This window comes from Numida meleagris, chromosome 2 (genome assembly GCF_002078875.1).
Source record: "Numida meleagris isolate 19003 breed g44 Domestic line chromosome 2, NumMel1.0, whole genome shotgun sequence".
Lineage (NCBI taxonomy): Eukaryota > Metazoa > Chordata > Aves > Galliformes > Numididae > Numida > Numida meleagris.
The window spans coordinates 32,590,337-32,605,111 of record NC_034410.1 but is presented as its reverse complement, the minus strand read 5'-3'; the positions used below and the strand labels follow the sequence as shown (position 1 = coordinate 32,605,111).

General features: G+C 53.2%; 1 protein-coding gene across 1 annotated transcript; it reads right to left on the bottom strand.

Annotated features, from left to right (window-relative positions):
• On the bottom strand, positions 1,454–4,694 carry EVX1 (even-skipped homeobox 1). The gene is made up of 3 exons (XM_021385698.1): positions 4,262–4,694; positions 2,661–2,908; positions 1,454–1,985 (listed from the first exon to the last, which is right to left on the bottom strand). Exons 1-3 carry the CDS (start codon positions 4,692–4,694, stop codon positions 1,455–1,457), a joined length of 1,212 nt encoding a protein of 403 aa, XP_021241373.1. The 3' UTR covers position 1,454.

Genomic DNA, 14,775 nt, shown 5'->3' with positions numbered 1-14,775 from the left:
GTGGTGGGATTGTGGTGGGATTGTATTTTGTTCCGACATGGTAACGTATGATGACGGTCTTTGGGCTGTTTAAAAATAGATTCAAATAAACATATTCTGGTTTGGAAGGAACTTCAGCCCAGCTCGGTGTGCGTGTTTGCTCTTAGAACTGTAGACTGACGGAAACCCAAAGCGATGGTGCTACCTCCTTCCGAAATACCTGGAGGGGAAAGGGGAGGGGATGCGGAAGAAATCCTCCTCCTGAAGGAAGAGAGCAGTGTGAAGGGCACATAGAGATGCAAAGAGCAGGGGTGGGGAACGAGATAAAAAACAGCACTTGAAATGTAAAAAAAAAAAAGGGGGGGGGGTGGTGGTGGGAGGTTAGGAAAGAGCCGCATCCAAGAAAAGTCAATGAGAGAACTGAAGGCTGAAGTACAAAGGAAGGGAAATCGCCTTTGCTCCAATTTACAGACTGGTGATTGTCTGAAGGAGTGCTGCTCCCTGTCACCTAATCTCTTCCCTTGGCGGCTTGTTAGCGTTTGGCACGGGAGCTCTGCTCACGGAGCATTATACATTCGATATTCAAAAACCCTCCTTACATATACATCACTTGCTAATTTCGTCGGTGTGTGCACATTTCAGCGACTGATAATAGGACGTTGTTATTTAAAGGACAAATAGCTCTGACCCGTAGAGAAGCAGCAGCTCGTGTTTTTTCCCTGCCAATTCCAGTCTACCTCTTAAAAGTTGGAATGAAAGAGGAGACGCGGTGCTGCATTTCTGCTCAAAGCGAAGGAAGAGACAAGGGACAGTAAAGAATGCAATTAAACCACGATAGCAATGTACAGAATGTCAGTTTTTTCTTTATGGTAAAGCACTGCTTTTCTCTATAGAAATTACTGGATAATACTATTGAGTTGCAATCCTGAAACCTTTTGGTTTTGCTGTTTGATCGTTGGCTTTATTTTCTGAACGCCCCCATAGATTGCATCTTTACTTTCTTCATGCGAAGCAGCCATTTCGTTATCAAGATAATGTTTCTTTCAAGTATTTCAGATTTCCCCTCTCAGTCCTATCGGTCTGTGCGTAAGGTCGGCTGCTGCAACCCGCAGAAGTCCTGGCCCCGGTAGGAAGTCCGTCATTTGACAAGAAAGTCCCCTCTCATCTCTGTGCATTACTGAAATGTGTTCAATTCAGGTAGATTTTGGTTCTCCTCCGTGCCTAAAACCCATCTCCGACATAAATTGCTGCTCGTTTCTGTTCTTTTTTTTTTTTCCCTTGGAATGTAAATCCTTTCAAGACTGAATTATTTTTAGTCTTTTTTTTTCCTTTTTTTTTCTTTTTTTTTCTTTTTTTTTTCCATAGGTGCCCACTTCTGGGGAGACAACACGATTAAATAAACATCGGCCGTACGTACATTAACTCGAAGAGCGCCCGGGAAAAGGGCGAATTTTTAACAACCCTGAGACGAAGCTTTATCTCGTTAAAGGTACTTCTTCCCGCTGGTCCATGGAAACCGAAGTGGCTTTGCTCAGCACCGAGGGCGTGAAAGTGAGGAAGGAGTCCGTCCTGGTGGTGGCCGAGCAGGTAAAGTCTGACCCGGTGGGTCTCTGTGCCAGCCCGTTGGACGGGCTGCCGTGGCACGCCAGGCACGAGCAGGGGCTGCCACCGGCGCTGCCGAGTCCATGGCTCGGGGCGGGGTACAGAGAGGGATGCCTGAAGGCGCAGAGCAGCTCCGGCCGCGGGTACGGGTGGGACAGGACGCGGAAGGTGTCCAGCGGCCGCAGCGGGGTGCTGAAGGGAGCGGCGGCAGAGGCCGAGGTGGCCCCGATGCCCATGTGGGAGTAATAGGGCAGGGGCAGGTGGGATGGGAAGGGGTAGGGCAGGTTGCCGGTGGCGGCCGCGTGGCTCATCATGTAGGTGTAGAACGCCGGGTCCGCCGGGTGCGGCCAGGTCATGGCCAGGCGCTGCCGTTTGTCCTTCATCCGCCGGTTCTGGAACCACACCTGCGGAGAGAGGGGGAGGCCACAGCCGTCACCCGCCGCCACCGCGCATCACCCGCGCATCTCCCGGCTCCGTGCGTGGCTGAGCCCTGGGACCGCTCCCCATGGACGAGCCGACACCGGCGCCAGCCTCCGCTCCCTGAAGGGATCGCTTAAAGCACTGCAAATCCGGAGAGAGACCCACTGGGGCTGCCTCTATAGAGCGCTTTCTTCCTGCCGGGGCTCGTCCCAGAGAACCTTTCGGGCAAACCCAGCCACTCTGCCTCTCGCAGACAGAATTACTCGGGATTATTTTATTATTATTATTATTATGTTTTGCAAACGTTATGGAAATAGGAAAGCAGAGCGAGGAGAGAAGATATCTGGAGCTGCTACTGCCCTTCTATTCCCTCCCTCGATAGCCGAGAGAGTTTTGAACCGGGTTGAGGGCAGGATTAGCAATAATCCAGTGGGGAGAGACCGGATTAGCGGTGCTGGCTGGGATGGCCCCGGAGCCGCGTCGTCCCCCTCCCCCCGCAATGCCGCATGCTGCGGGGTGCGGGCAGGGCCGGGAGAGGGGCGGGGGGCGGGGGGTGAGAGAGGGCTGCGCTGGCGAAGTGCTTTCCCGAGTTTTGCAAGGAAGTTTGGCTATATAGATTTATATCGTGCTAATTGGAAACATGTCCGAGCCGTGTGTACCTTGATGGTGGTTTCTGGCAGATTTAGAGCAGCCGCCAGCTCACATCTCCGGGGCCTGGACACGTAGTTCTCCCGGTAAAACTCCTTCTCCAGTCGGGCGATCTGCTCGCGGGTGAAGGCGGTGCGGTACCGGCGCATCTGGTCGCTGGCGCTGCAGCCCAGCGGGCCCTGGGAGCCGCCGCCGCCGCCGCCCTTGGGGTGATCCCCGCCGCCGCCGGGGCTGCCGGCCCGAGCCTCGGAGCACGGCCCTACGAGAGGAGCCCGCGGAAGGGATACGTGCTGGGAGACGGGTGGGCACGGGGGGGATGCTCCCCGCCCGCCGCCCCGTCGAGCTGCTCTCTCCTCCCACGCCTCCCCATTTGTGTCTTTTCTACTCCTGCTCCCTTAGAGAAGGGACGCTTGGGAGATATCTGGGGGGAGCAGGGCTGGAGAAAGGGGTGATGCCCCAAAACACACACACGGCACCCCGACAGCGTCCGCTGCGCCGCCCGCTCGCTCCTCGCACTGTGAATCCCGAGGTGGCCGCAACATCCCCGGCCAAGAGGGCTGGGAAGGGCAGGTGTGTCCACGGCCTTCCCGCAGCCCAGCGACGGCCCAGGAGCGGAGCAGTCGGCGGGCAGGAGCCCTACCCCCACTCAGGGGAGGGGATCAGGCTCTGGGGACCCTCCGCTGAGCCTCGAGAGCTGGAGGTGGGATATTTTCCAAGAGCCCCTAAAGGACGGAATGTGGGCAGACATCGCCGCTCGCACTTCCCGGCTTCTTCTTCAAGTGATGGAGGAGTGGGGAGGGGGGAGAAGCGGATCGTTGTTGGGTTTGGGGGGCTCTGCCGGGATGGGAAGGTGGGAATAGGGAATGGGGGCAGGGGGAGAAGGGGCCTGGCCGCTGCGTTTGCTTTCAAATGCAACTCTCTCTCATTGTGCCCGAGACCAAAGGTAATTAATTCATTGGGACCATTTCCGAGCTGGCGCCATCGAGACAGAAGTGACAAGGTAATTTGGACCTCTCCCTTTTTTTTTTTTTTTTTAAACCCAACGTGCAAACAAGGACCTCTCCGCCGCACTTGGGGCAGGCAGGAGTCGGCGAGAGATTTTACGGTCTTTACGGGCGCTTCCGCACTCGCCCGGGCACATTTCACCCTGCAAAACCACAAATATCTCTCGGCCAGAAAACCCGTTTGATGTTGCTCCCCCGTGCCCACCCCCTTCGAGCTCAGAACCTCGCCGCTGGGGACGATCCGAAAGGGTTTCCTGGAGCATGCACCGTCCAAGAAGTGGGAAAGGATGTAAATAAAATTAAAGGATCGGTGTGGGGGGCTCTTGGCCAAGGGGGCCTGCGGGGCGGGCTGCAGACTTGACGCTCAGGGGAATCTGGCTGCCCTCCAGGGACGCGGCGGCTGCCCGGTGTCGTGCACTCCGCCACCCCAGCGAGCTTCCCGGTGTCGGGAAGCCAGGGGCCGAGGGATCGACTGGCGAAGGGAATCCCCCCGCCACCCCCTCCCCGGCTTTGAGGGGAAGCCCCCCTCCGGCAGCCCCCCGCCCCCCGGTGCTGCCCCCCGGCCCGGGAGCGGGAGGGGGCTGCAGGCATGGGAAGGAGTTGGGTACCTTTGCTGTGCTGGTACTCGGCGCTCCCCGTGGCGCAGTCCGGGGTGCAGCTCACCTCGATTTCCTCATAGAAATCCGACTCGGTGTCCGAGCTGCTCTGCTGCCCTTTGCTGGAGGGTGGCTCCGAGCCGGGGGGCTGCTGTCCGGCCCCGAGCAGTGCTGCCGCCGCCGAGCGGCTCTCCGGCACCGTCCCTGTCCCCGGCAGCACCTCCACCTCCTCTTCGTCTTCTCCGCCACCTCCTCCTCCTCCTCCTCTCTCCCGGGACGACAAGGGGCCAGGTCTGGGGCTGAGGCAGTTCCGAGGGATCATCTTTTCCTGCGGCTCCGGAGCGGGGCTCCTCACCGTTTCGGCCAAATTAGGCACCCTCTTGCCAACCAGAGCGCCAAGTTGCGTCCCTTCCAGAAACATCACCATCTCCTTCCTGCTTTCCATCGTGGCTTCGCTTAAGGGAGGGGGGAAACAAATCCAGATCTCGTCCCCCCCCTCCCCGCCGCTCCCGCCCCAGCCCCGTGCGCAGCCCGCGACCCGCAGCCGGCGGTGTGGAGGAGCAGCGGGGAGACGGGGTGACCTTGTGATGCGAGCGCTGCTCTGTGCCGTGCTGCTCTGGGAGGGATCACCATTGCCCTCTTCTTTCTAAGCTGTCATCCTCAATGGTGCAGTCGTCATTACAGTACCACTGGTGACGCCACACATTGATTGCCAGCGGATAAATAGAAACGTCTGCCATGGGGAAGATGAAAGGAAGAGTCGGAGCTAATGGGCTCAAAGCGTGATGCACCAGGTGTAGGAGCCGCGATGGAGAGGGAAGTGTGAAAGGGAGATGCATATGGAGCGGAGCTGCAAAGAGGTTGTAACATGCGGGCAGAGTTCCGCGGGGGGAAGCCTCGCTTGGCCATTAAACAGAGCCTTTTGATTGCTTTAAGCCACTGCCTTGATGTAAAACCGAGGCGAAGAGCCCTAGCCGCATCCTGGGAGTGAGAAGATGCGTATCGAAGCCTCTTCCTTCGCTGCATTATTTATTGCTGGCAATCGGCTTCCGCAGAGCTGCATGGATGAGGCTTTAGGAACCCTTTGCAAACTCGAGGAGAAGGAAATGCGCTACTGACATTTGAATGTAGAAACAGCCTTGGCTTCTCGTTCTGATTCAGTATCGGTGCCTGTTCGTAGAATTTTGATTGAGATTAAACGATAGTTGAAAATTCGGAAATGCGGTTACAAATTTATTGCGCTTTACAGCGGAAAGGATAGAACCGACTTCACTTTTCGTAACTGTAGCTAGTCTGCCTATCTGATGTTTATCATTTACTCACATCTCTTCCTTCATTTTTCACAGTTTCGATTAATGTTCTCTTTTAGGAGGGTTTTCTTCCTCCTCCCTTTTCTACTTTTTAATTAATTGTTTTGCATAAATTGTTATCTACTTTCAGGAGGAACAACTGCGAGAAGAAGCTCTGCCAAGAATAATACAGAGAGGAATTCGCGTTACCAAGGCCAGAGCTTGTGCCCGCCAACAGATGCTGCAAACCAGAGATGACGGGAGCAGCCACTCGGACTGCACTTGTCTGAAAATAAGAGACCTCGCATCCTAAATATGTGCTCTCCTTGGCGTTTTTCGATATCTCTAATGAGTGGGGCAAGGATCTCATCTCGAGTTCATATTGACTCGCACATGTAGTGTCAGGTCATTTTCACCATCTGCCGTAACGAGATTGTTCTAAATTTTTTTCTCGGAGCGTTATTGGCTAGTCGGGTTACAGAAAACATTCAGCCAATTACGTTTCCAACCCGGTAAGGAATTTACTGGCATATTTGAGGTGACGTTGCTTTGGTGGGGAACGGGCAGCGCAAGGGGAAACACGCTGGGATTTTCTGTAGAGCCCTGTGAGAAGGGCACGAGGAGGCAGACAGACAGAGAGACAAACAGACAGGCAGACAAACAAACAAACAGATTCCCGGTCCTCTCGGTCCATGGGTTAAGACATGCTCCAGCAATACGCACGCTGATTTCAGGGGGATAAAGCAGGAATTTTTACAGGGTACCGCCACCAATCTCTTGCTCTGCCTGCGTGACACGCGTACTTGTTTACGGGCACACACACCACGCACCCACCCAGCTCAGACCGCACTGATTTCATCACACGTGCGTTCCCTATGCAACGAAAACTCCTCGCTCGTTTCTCTTCCCCTTCTTTCCCTTGCCAGCCTCAGACCCGAGTGTGTGCCCTTCGTGCCCTGGACGAGAACCCGCCGCAGCTGGCTCCCGGGAACGGATGGGGAGAGGGGAGACCCAGAAACGGGCTGCAGGATCGGGCCCAGCTGCGGGAGGAGGGATGGACGGACGGACGGAGCAGTCCATCTCCGCCGCCTACTGCTCCCGGAGGCCGGCGCAGGTCCGCGCAGGGACGCGGAGATGTGCACGGCGCTGAGGGCAGTGCGGAGCGGAGCAGCCGGGCCGGGCAGCCGGGGCGGGTCGGGCAGCACCGTGCCCGTGGGGCGCTGCGGCCGCTTCCCACGTCTGGTGGCATCGCCACTGCGCTTCGCTACGGGCTATTTTCTTGTCATCGTCACCTCTGGGGGCTGCGTGAGGTTTTCGCCTCCCCCGAGGCCCCGCTCAGCCCAGGTCTCACGGGGAAGCTCGCCTCCGGATTCCCTCCTGGCTCGGCTAAGTAGTCGAGGAGATCGTCTGTGTCTGCGCAATTCCCCATTATTACGAGTTTTGGGGCAGCGAGGGGAGGGACGTTCATGTCTCCTTCTGAATAAAACAGTAACACGGAGCTGAATGCAGAACGCAGGGGAGCTCCCCTGGGCTGGCCGACGAACATGATGACTGCTGGGAAGTCTGCGGGAAGTCCTCCTATCCCCATCAGGCTGGAGCCCTCCTGATGGTCCCCATGGGTTATGCCCGCCGATCCCCACCGATCTGATTATTGTCGTTTCCAATCCGCTGCTGCCTCCTTCCTCACCTCGCTCTCAGCCCGATCCCACCGGGACGCCACCCCGCCACCCCTCAGGTTTGTTGCTCCCGGGCTGCTGGCCGTTGTCAGGGGCGGTGTGAGTCAGCGGCAGCACGGGCTGCAAAACACACACTTACACACGGACAGGCAGGCAGACACCCACACGTACACGCAGAGCTATTTGCCAAGAGTAAACACAGAGCTCAAGGCCCGAGTGGAGTCTAAGGAAAAAGAAAAAAAAAAAAAAAAGGAAAAAAAGGCTCTGTTGGGCTCAAAGTGCATCAGCACGGGGCTTCGTACATTGCCTTCATATTCACAGCCCCGAGGAGGATGCAAAGCCACGACAGCCTCTTCCCGCACGGCCCGGCCCGGCCCGGCCCGCTCTCCGCTCCCTGCGCGCTGCTGCTGCGCCGGGAACGGCTCCGGCTGTGCCTCTGCCTTGTGTTTCCCACAGATCTGTCAAGTCCGATTTGGAAGGAGACTCCCTCATTTGGGATTAATTTCCAGGCAGATTGGAAAGTATATCTCTACGGGGTTTTATTTTGTTCTTTCTTTTTTTCTTTCTTTCTTTTTATTTCTACATAATTTTTTTTATGAAGTCTCCTTCGCTCTGTTGGTCACAATCAGGACGTCAGAACTACCCTCAAAACTTTCCAAGCTGATTTATTCCTTCGACCTTTCAGCTCTCTTTGCTGAAATACGGCCGAGGAGAGAGCGGGGAGACAGCATTCAGAAGGCACCGATTCCTGCCCAAAGGATTCCCGGTATACCAACAGGCAGCGAACACACTCCCATCCCAAACCAAAGAAATATAGTGGGGCATTCAAACATTTCCAGAGTAACGTAGTCATAAATCAGAGGTGTCCCGGGGAAGTACGGAGCCCTGAGAAGCAAAAATCCATCACACACTTTTTAGCCGCGGGAGATTTCTATTCTCCCGTCGGTCATCGGGGGTGCGAACTTCGGGCCGGTGCTGCCCGGTGGTGGCTGTGATCCCACGGTGCGCCCTCAGCCCGTCTGAAACACAGCCCCCATCGTCTTCCTAAGAGGGGGGAAGCTCTGACGTGTCGCAGAACGATTTAGTGCCGAAAAAAAAAACATGGTACGCAGCGCAAACGGGCGACGAAACCAGAAAGCTTATTTTTACATTTGTAATGGATAGTGTTAACAATAATGGCGTCATTATCACTGTTTTATGAAGGCTATTTTTTACGACACGGTTAGAGGTGGAAGCTTTGGAAAGAAGAGAATAATAGGCGCATTATGCCGGGTGTAAATACAAGCTGATACACTGACAGCAAACAACACGTAAGTGGCATTGAGGAGAGAGGACAGAGCTTCGAGCGGGGCGTGCCCAGGAAAGCGTGTAATGGTATTTACAGGATCCGATCCAGGACACATCTCTGCCTCTGTGTAGCTCTGAATATGGGATCCAGGCATCTGTAAAGAGGGCATCTGCCTGTTCTTCTTATTATCATTATTTTCCTTGCTGGCCGCTGGAAGCAGCACTTCTCTGCCACCACAAAAGTCTCCAGAAATTGCAGCTTGTTCCACCAAAAGCTGAAGAAGAAGGACCCAGTCCTGATCCTAGAACAACCAGGCCAATTTGGCCCTGGAAACCAGATCTGCTGCTTCACTGTTGTCAGTGAGTACATTGTGAAGGAATTTGGGCTTTCGATTTCAGTTGCTATCACTTCCAGACTCATCGAGAGCCATGTTACCACGAACTGTAAGAACACAATCTGTGTGGCAAACTCACTGATTTGAAAGCAGAAGAATATTTACGGTGTGAATTTATTTTGGTGGAAGGCACAGGAAAATGAAAATCGACAGCATTTTGGTGGCTCCCGTGATGAAGTTTTTTTGATTTTTTTGGTTTTAGTTTTGTTTCAGATTAAACTGAAGAAGAACTCAGCCCCCAGCTCTCTGTGCTGTGCACCTCCAGGGCCCCCGTCATGAGTGTCTGTGCCCCAGGAGGAATGGCTGAACAAGAGGCATTTGCCATGCACAGTGTCATTGGTGCCTGCCTCATCACACTGCACACAGCACACAGCACACAGCACACAGTACAGCAGCAGACTGTACCCTCCTGCAGCCCTTTCCTATCCAGCCATAGGGGCAGCTTTAGGCTTGATTCTGTTCCATATGGGCCAAATTGGCACTAGGCCAAAGCTATTTTTACACACTTATCAAGCTAGCGTGGAAAGGGGCATAGCTGCAGCATTGCAGATAGACCCTGAAAGGTGGAAGTGAAATCCCCATCTGCTCTGGCCAGAGAGAATGGGTGCAGAGAAGCTGTGGATGCCCCATCCCTGGCAGCACTCAAGGCCAGGTTGGATGGGGCCTGGGCAGCATGATCTGGTGGCAGCCCTGCCCATTGCAGGAGGGGTGGAACTGGATGGGTCTTAAGGTCCCCTCCAACCCAAGCTATTCTATGCTTCTGTGATTCCAAAAGTCTCAGCTCATATACTGAATACTGGGGGCCTTTTTCTTCCCCCAGAAAGGATCGAGAAATCTCTATGGAAGGTTTCTCTGAAGCGCCGAGGGATCTCTCACAATCAGGGGATTTGTTATTCAAGCATCTTCTGAAGTGGATGTATTGCTCCGGAGACACAACTGTACATCACTTGCAATGAAGAGGAGTTTTCCCTTTGATTCACATAGGGGAAGAAATGACCTCATGGGAACAAGCTACAGATGCATGTAGAGACACTCCTTTTGAGGGAGGAGGAATTGAAAGGTATGTACAAAAAATACTAGAAAAGAGGTTAAAAATGGGGAAAAGAGAGAGAGAGAAAAAAAGAAAGAAAAAAGAACATTCAGCTACCTAGTACAGCCATCTCAATGGCAATTGCCTCATTCCATGCCGATGGTCCTGAGAAAAGTGGTTGCACTAAGACAGAAGCTTTTGTCCATCTCTACCTCATTCAAGTTCTACCCAGGGGAAAATAAATAAATCAGCAGACAAATAAACAAACAAACAAACAAACAAACAAAAACTCAAATACGGACCTTGGGGACACTTTGACAGGAAATCTATCCCAACATCTACTATCATGAGTAAAAAGTTAAAACTCTTAACCTCCAGTCTTACATTCAAGAAACTTTGGCTACAGATATTCAAGTTGAAATGGCATCAGCAGTTATCATGGTGCACCCTGACAGCAGCTGTGGCTGCCTGGTTTATTTTTGCACCAGTATGTCCATGCACAGCTCTAAGGGGTAGTGCATCCACAAACAAACTGGGTTTGTTTGACAAAAGCAGAACATCCATCCCAGAGCTCTGGCCCAGTGCTTCATGTTGCCTGACTATGCATTGCCCAGGGCTTGCATCCTGTGTGCTGGATGCACGTTGCCTGCCCACCACCTCTCCTGCCGCTGTCTGGCCAACCTGTGGTCCCCTGGCCAGGGACAGGGATATCTCCTGTCCCAGGTGAGCGTGGAGCAGTGCCCTGAGCACTGCTGGCAGCACAGATGAACTGTGCTCATGGGAATTCTGCTCCCACCTCCCATGCTTGCCTCTGTGCTCTCAGAGCTCAGTTTTGGGTGCACCGTGCGCATCATGCTTCAGAAGTCTATTGGGCCTATGAAATACAAAAAAAAAAAAGGCAAAAGCAGAGGTGTAGGAAACTTTCACAGTAAGTAACATGCTTCTGCCAGTGGTCACTGAGTTCAGCTAGGAAGAAACAGGGAATTCTGAGAGTCGAGGTGGGAAGCCTGTAGCTGAGAGACAGATCATCTCTGGGATGTATTGGCATTGCGTGGGAGAGAGAAATCAGGGCACGTTTGTGCAATTGCCCTGCCCGAAAGTGGGCGTGAGAAAGGCTAATGTTAGAAGCAAAGCTCAAGTGCCTGGGTGTTTGCTGTTTCTGAAAGAGGAAATGAGCACATACTGGGAAGCCCTGGCAGAAAAAGGCAGGGGTTGTTTCTCAGGAAGGGCAGTACTTCTCGAGGCATGGCTAATAGCACGAAGGCTGCAGACATGGTTAGCTGCTCTCTCCAGGGCTCTCCTGCAGAACTGTTCCGTGCTGGCCGGCTGGCTCTGGTTCTCTGCCGGCTCGGAGCACACGCCTTTAGAGGCTCATCTCCCGGGATCAAATCCCGAAGTCCCTGGCACCCACAAAGGATTCGAGGAGGGAACACGGCCCAGCCCTGGCTCCGCGGGGCTCTGGCCGAGGCGGAGATCCCTGTTTCCCGGCCAGCTCAGCCCTGCGCATGCCTCCCGCTCCCTTCCATGTGCCGCATCCCTCCTCCCGCAGCGCCAATCGCCGCATCCCACCTCCTCCTCCCTCCCGGCCGGCGGTCCCCGGCTGTGGTCACCGCGGCCCTACACTAACTGCTGTCTTCTTGCGCCCCCCACTGCTGATGGGCCGCAGAGATGAAAGGAGCCAACCCAGGAGCTCGTCCATTCTTTTTTTTTTTTCCCCGTGCCAGGGAAACCCTTTTCCCAGGGGCGGGCAGGCGGGCAGCATACCTGGCAATGCAGGAGGCACCGAGACCGCGATATCCCTAGCGACCGGGGGGCACGGTCACCTCCCGATGCCTCCCCCTAAGTGTCACAACCCGGGACATATTCTCTGGTTCTTTCCGAACTGACATTAGCATAATCTTTCCAGGTGAAGAACATTTTGCCCAGACCAACGTAAAAGTGCTTGCAGTGCGGCTAGGGAGAGAAATCACTGTTACAGGTTACATCTGGACCGGAACAAGTCCTTCCTGTATAGCACCTGGAGAATGTTGTGGCACATGGCCTCAACTTGGCCACAGCTTCTCCGTCTGTCCCTGCCATGTCCCCTCTGCCATCGAGTACCTGAAAAATGGACAGGTGGCCGAGGGCTTGATGAGCAGAATGTGAACACAACGGAATAAATACACCCCTGTGCTTTATCTGGCTTCTCCAGCTTTTCCTGAGACATGACACTCCCTGCTTAGATACATGGTGTTTGGCTTATACCACATCTTGTCCGATAAGTATATCCATATATAGATACACAAATACACACATGCACAATATTTATGACACGTACACATACAGATGTATTCTCATCCTTGTTCTCTCGCTAAAATCCAGCTTCAAAAAATCTGCTCAAATCCAGAAGCATCACATTAATGCACCAGCACATGCCTGCTGCCATGGGTACACGGCAGCCCAGAGGAGTTCTTCATTTCCAATCCACAACGCCCGTTTTGAATGCTTTTAGTCTTGCTGCCAACCAACAGCAAAAATGTAAAAATAAAAAATGAAAGTCTGTGGAACTCATCCCATGTGCTGCTCTTTTCTTGTTCCGCGTGTGGGTACACCTCGATTGCCAGTTTTCTACTTATCCCTGTCTCACACTGAGAAGGAAACACGAATGACCTGATCTTTATCTTCCTTCCCCCTGGCACCAACACGGCAAGACAGTCCCGCAGGGAAAGCTTTGGAACTTTTTCCATTCGCGGCTTTCCCCCCTCCAGCCCTTCCTTCTCCTTTACCCTAGAGGATTATCACGGGGTTCAGCCCCGCACCGCAGGGGTGGGAGCTGCCACCAGCAGCTCTGTGCCTGGCCCGATTCGCAGCCGGAGCTCAGTCCCCTCGGCAGAGCCAGGCACCAGAGGGGAGGGGAGGCACACACGCTTTAAACACATTTTCACTCTGTTTTGCATAGCAGCAGGTAGCCGGGCCCTTGAGACGCATGAAGAGCGGCTTTATGGAGAGCCACGCTTCGGTAAGGCATCCCCGACCCTCTCCCTGCTCCCATTTCCCTTATGGCAAATAAGCACACTGTGGAGAAGGGGAAAATCTGAGCAGGTTAGTTCTGCTTCCTAAATACGTTTAATTGTGGTCACTGCAGTACCTGAGCAAAAACCTAACCTATAATTCACAATCTCTGTGTTCCTTTTGAAAATACATCTGTATGAATTTAAAAACAATAATAAGTAAAACAAAACCCTCACAACTTGGGTACCTATACTGTGAAAGGGAAAAGGTTTCCTGCCACCCAGGCTGGGTGCAAGAGATGCGCTGGAAATGGCATAAAGCCAAGAGCGTGTGTTGCCAAACTCCCTCCCAGCGGGGGAAGGAGCAAGGCTGGGGGCTGCAGGGGGCAGTCGCACAGTGGGAGCTGGCTGCTCACCCCAACGGGGGTGCCTGCACACATGTGGATTTTCCATGGAGGAGACCAAGCCACCAACCCAATCCGATGGAGCGATGTGGGCTGAGCTTGCTGCACGCCATACCCTGCAGAGCATCTTCTGCTGGGGGAGGGAGGATGTCCAATTTTGTGGTAGGCAGGACATTTTTAATTGCATGGAGCTTATTATTTTACCCTACAGCAGGGGCAGTGAGATGGTTCAGATATCTTTGAGGTCAGCCGAAGGAAGGCCTCGGTGACAGCAGCTTGGGTTGTAGCAATGGGAATGAGCTCTCTCCCCTACAAGCCTTTCCACTGATGCCAAAGACACCAAACCAACACTGTTTTGCCCAAGAAAGGGCTGATTTCCAATCTGGTGGTGGGGTTGAAAAACTTTCTGCCCTTGGGTTGGCATCTCCCAGCAGACCGCAGAGGGGACATACAGAAACCATGCGTCCTCAGTGACTGCCACACGCAGCACACAGCTAAACAGCCATCCTCCCATTTCTTTTCCTTTTTTTTTTTTAATTTTTTAATGACAACATCGCTGTGTGTGCTTGTATAAATCCTCAGTGATTTCACAGCTCCCCACGGTAATATCACCAGGCTGACTCTTATGATTTCCTCCACGCCTGCACAGTTTTGTATTTATAGGTCTCTTACATACTCATTCACAGAAATAAAAAGGGTGGGAGTGGAGACAACTTGATTCCTGGCTGCTTTCTGACGTTTCCATGCCAGATCCATCTAGTGCTTTGGAAATGTGGGTTTGTAAACCAATCCCTTAACTTGCACCCACATTAGGGGGTTAGGCACACACTCATGTGCACGTGTACACATAAAGTCATGCCTAAAGAAGGGTTAAAATATTCTTCAAGTATGTACTGTGAAAGAGAAAGAGAAAAAAAAAAAAGACACCCAAACTCCTCAAAAAAAAAAAAAAAAAAAGTCTTGAAGGAATCTTTGTATAGCAGATGCATTAATCCCAGATAATAACCTCAGTGGTGCCTGCTGGGTCAGAATTCCCCCAGCTCTGAGAAATCCGAACTTTGTGTGGATTAGGATGAAATCAAATGGATACCTCAGCATGAAAATTGGACAGTGGAAGAGCAGCTGCTGGGAGAGCCAAAGGGTCTGTGTTTGCAGAAGGTTAGGGCCCAAGCCAGTCATCACCAGCTCAAGAGAAGCAAATGCAAGTGGCAATGATGACAGAAATCAGGAAAGTAGTGCCCTAAACCTGATAGCTCTTTGCGTAGAGGGGAATTCTCAGCTCGTCTCTCCGTACAGGGATGTTATTCCACTCCCCTTACTTCTATGCTGTGCATTTGCCAAGTGTTTTCCTGATGATAGCACAACCTTTAGAGAGAGCCCATCTCTTCCTTCCCTGCAAGATATGGCTCTACAGGAGAGCTCCACGGGGTACATGCCAAGGAAGGCATCACATGG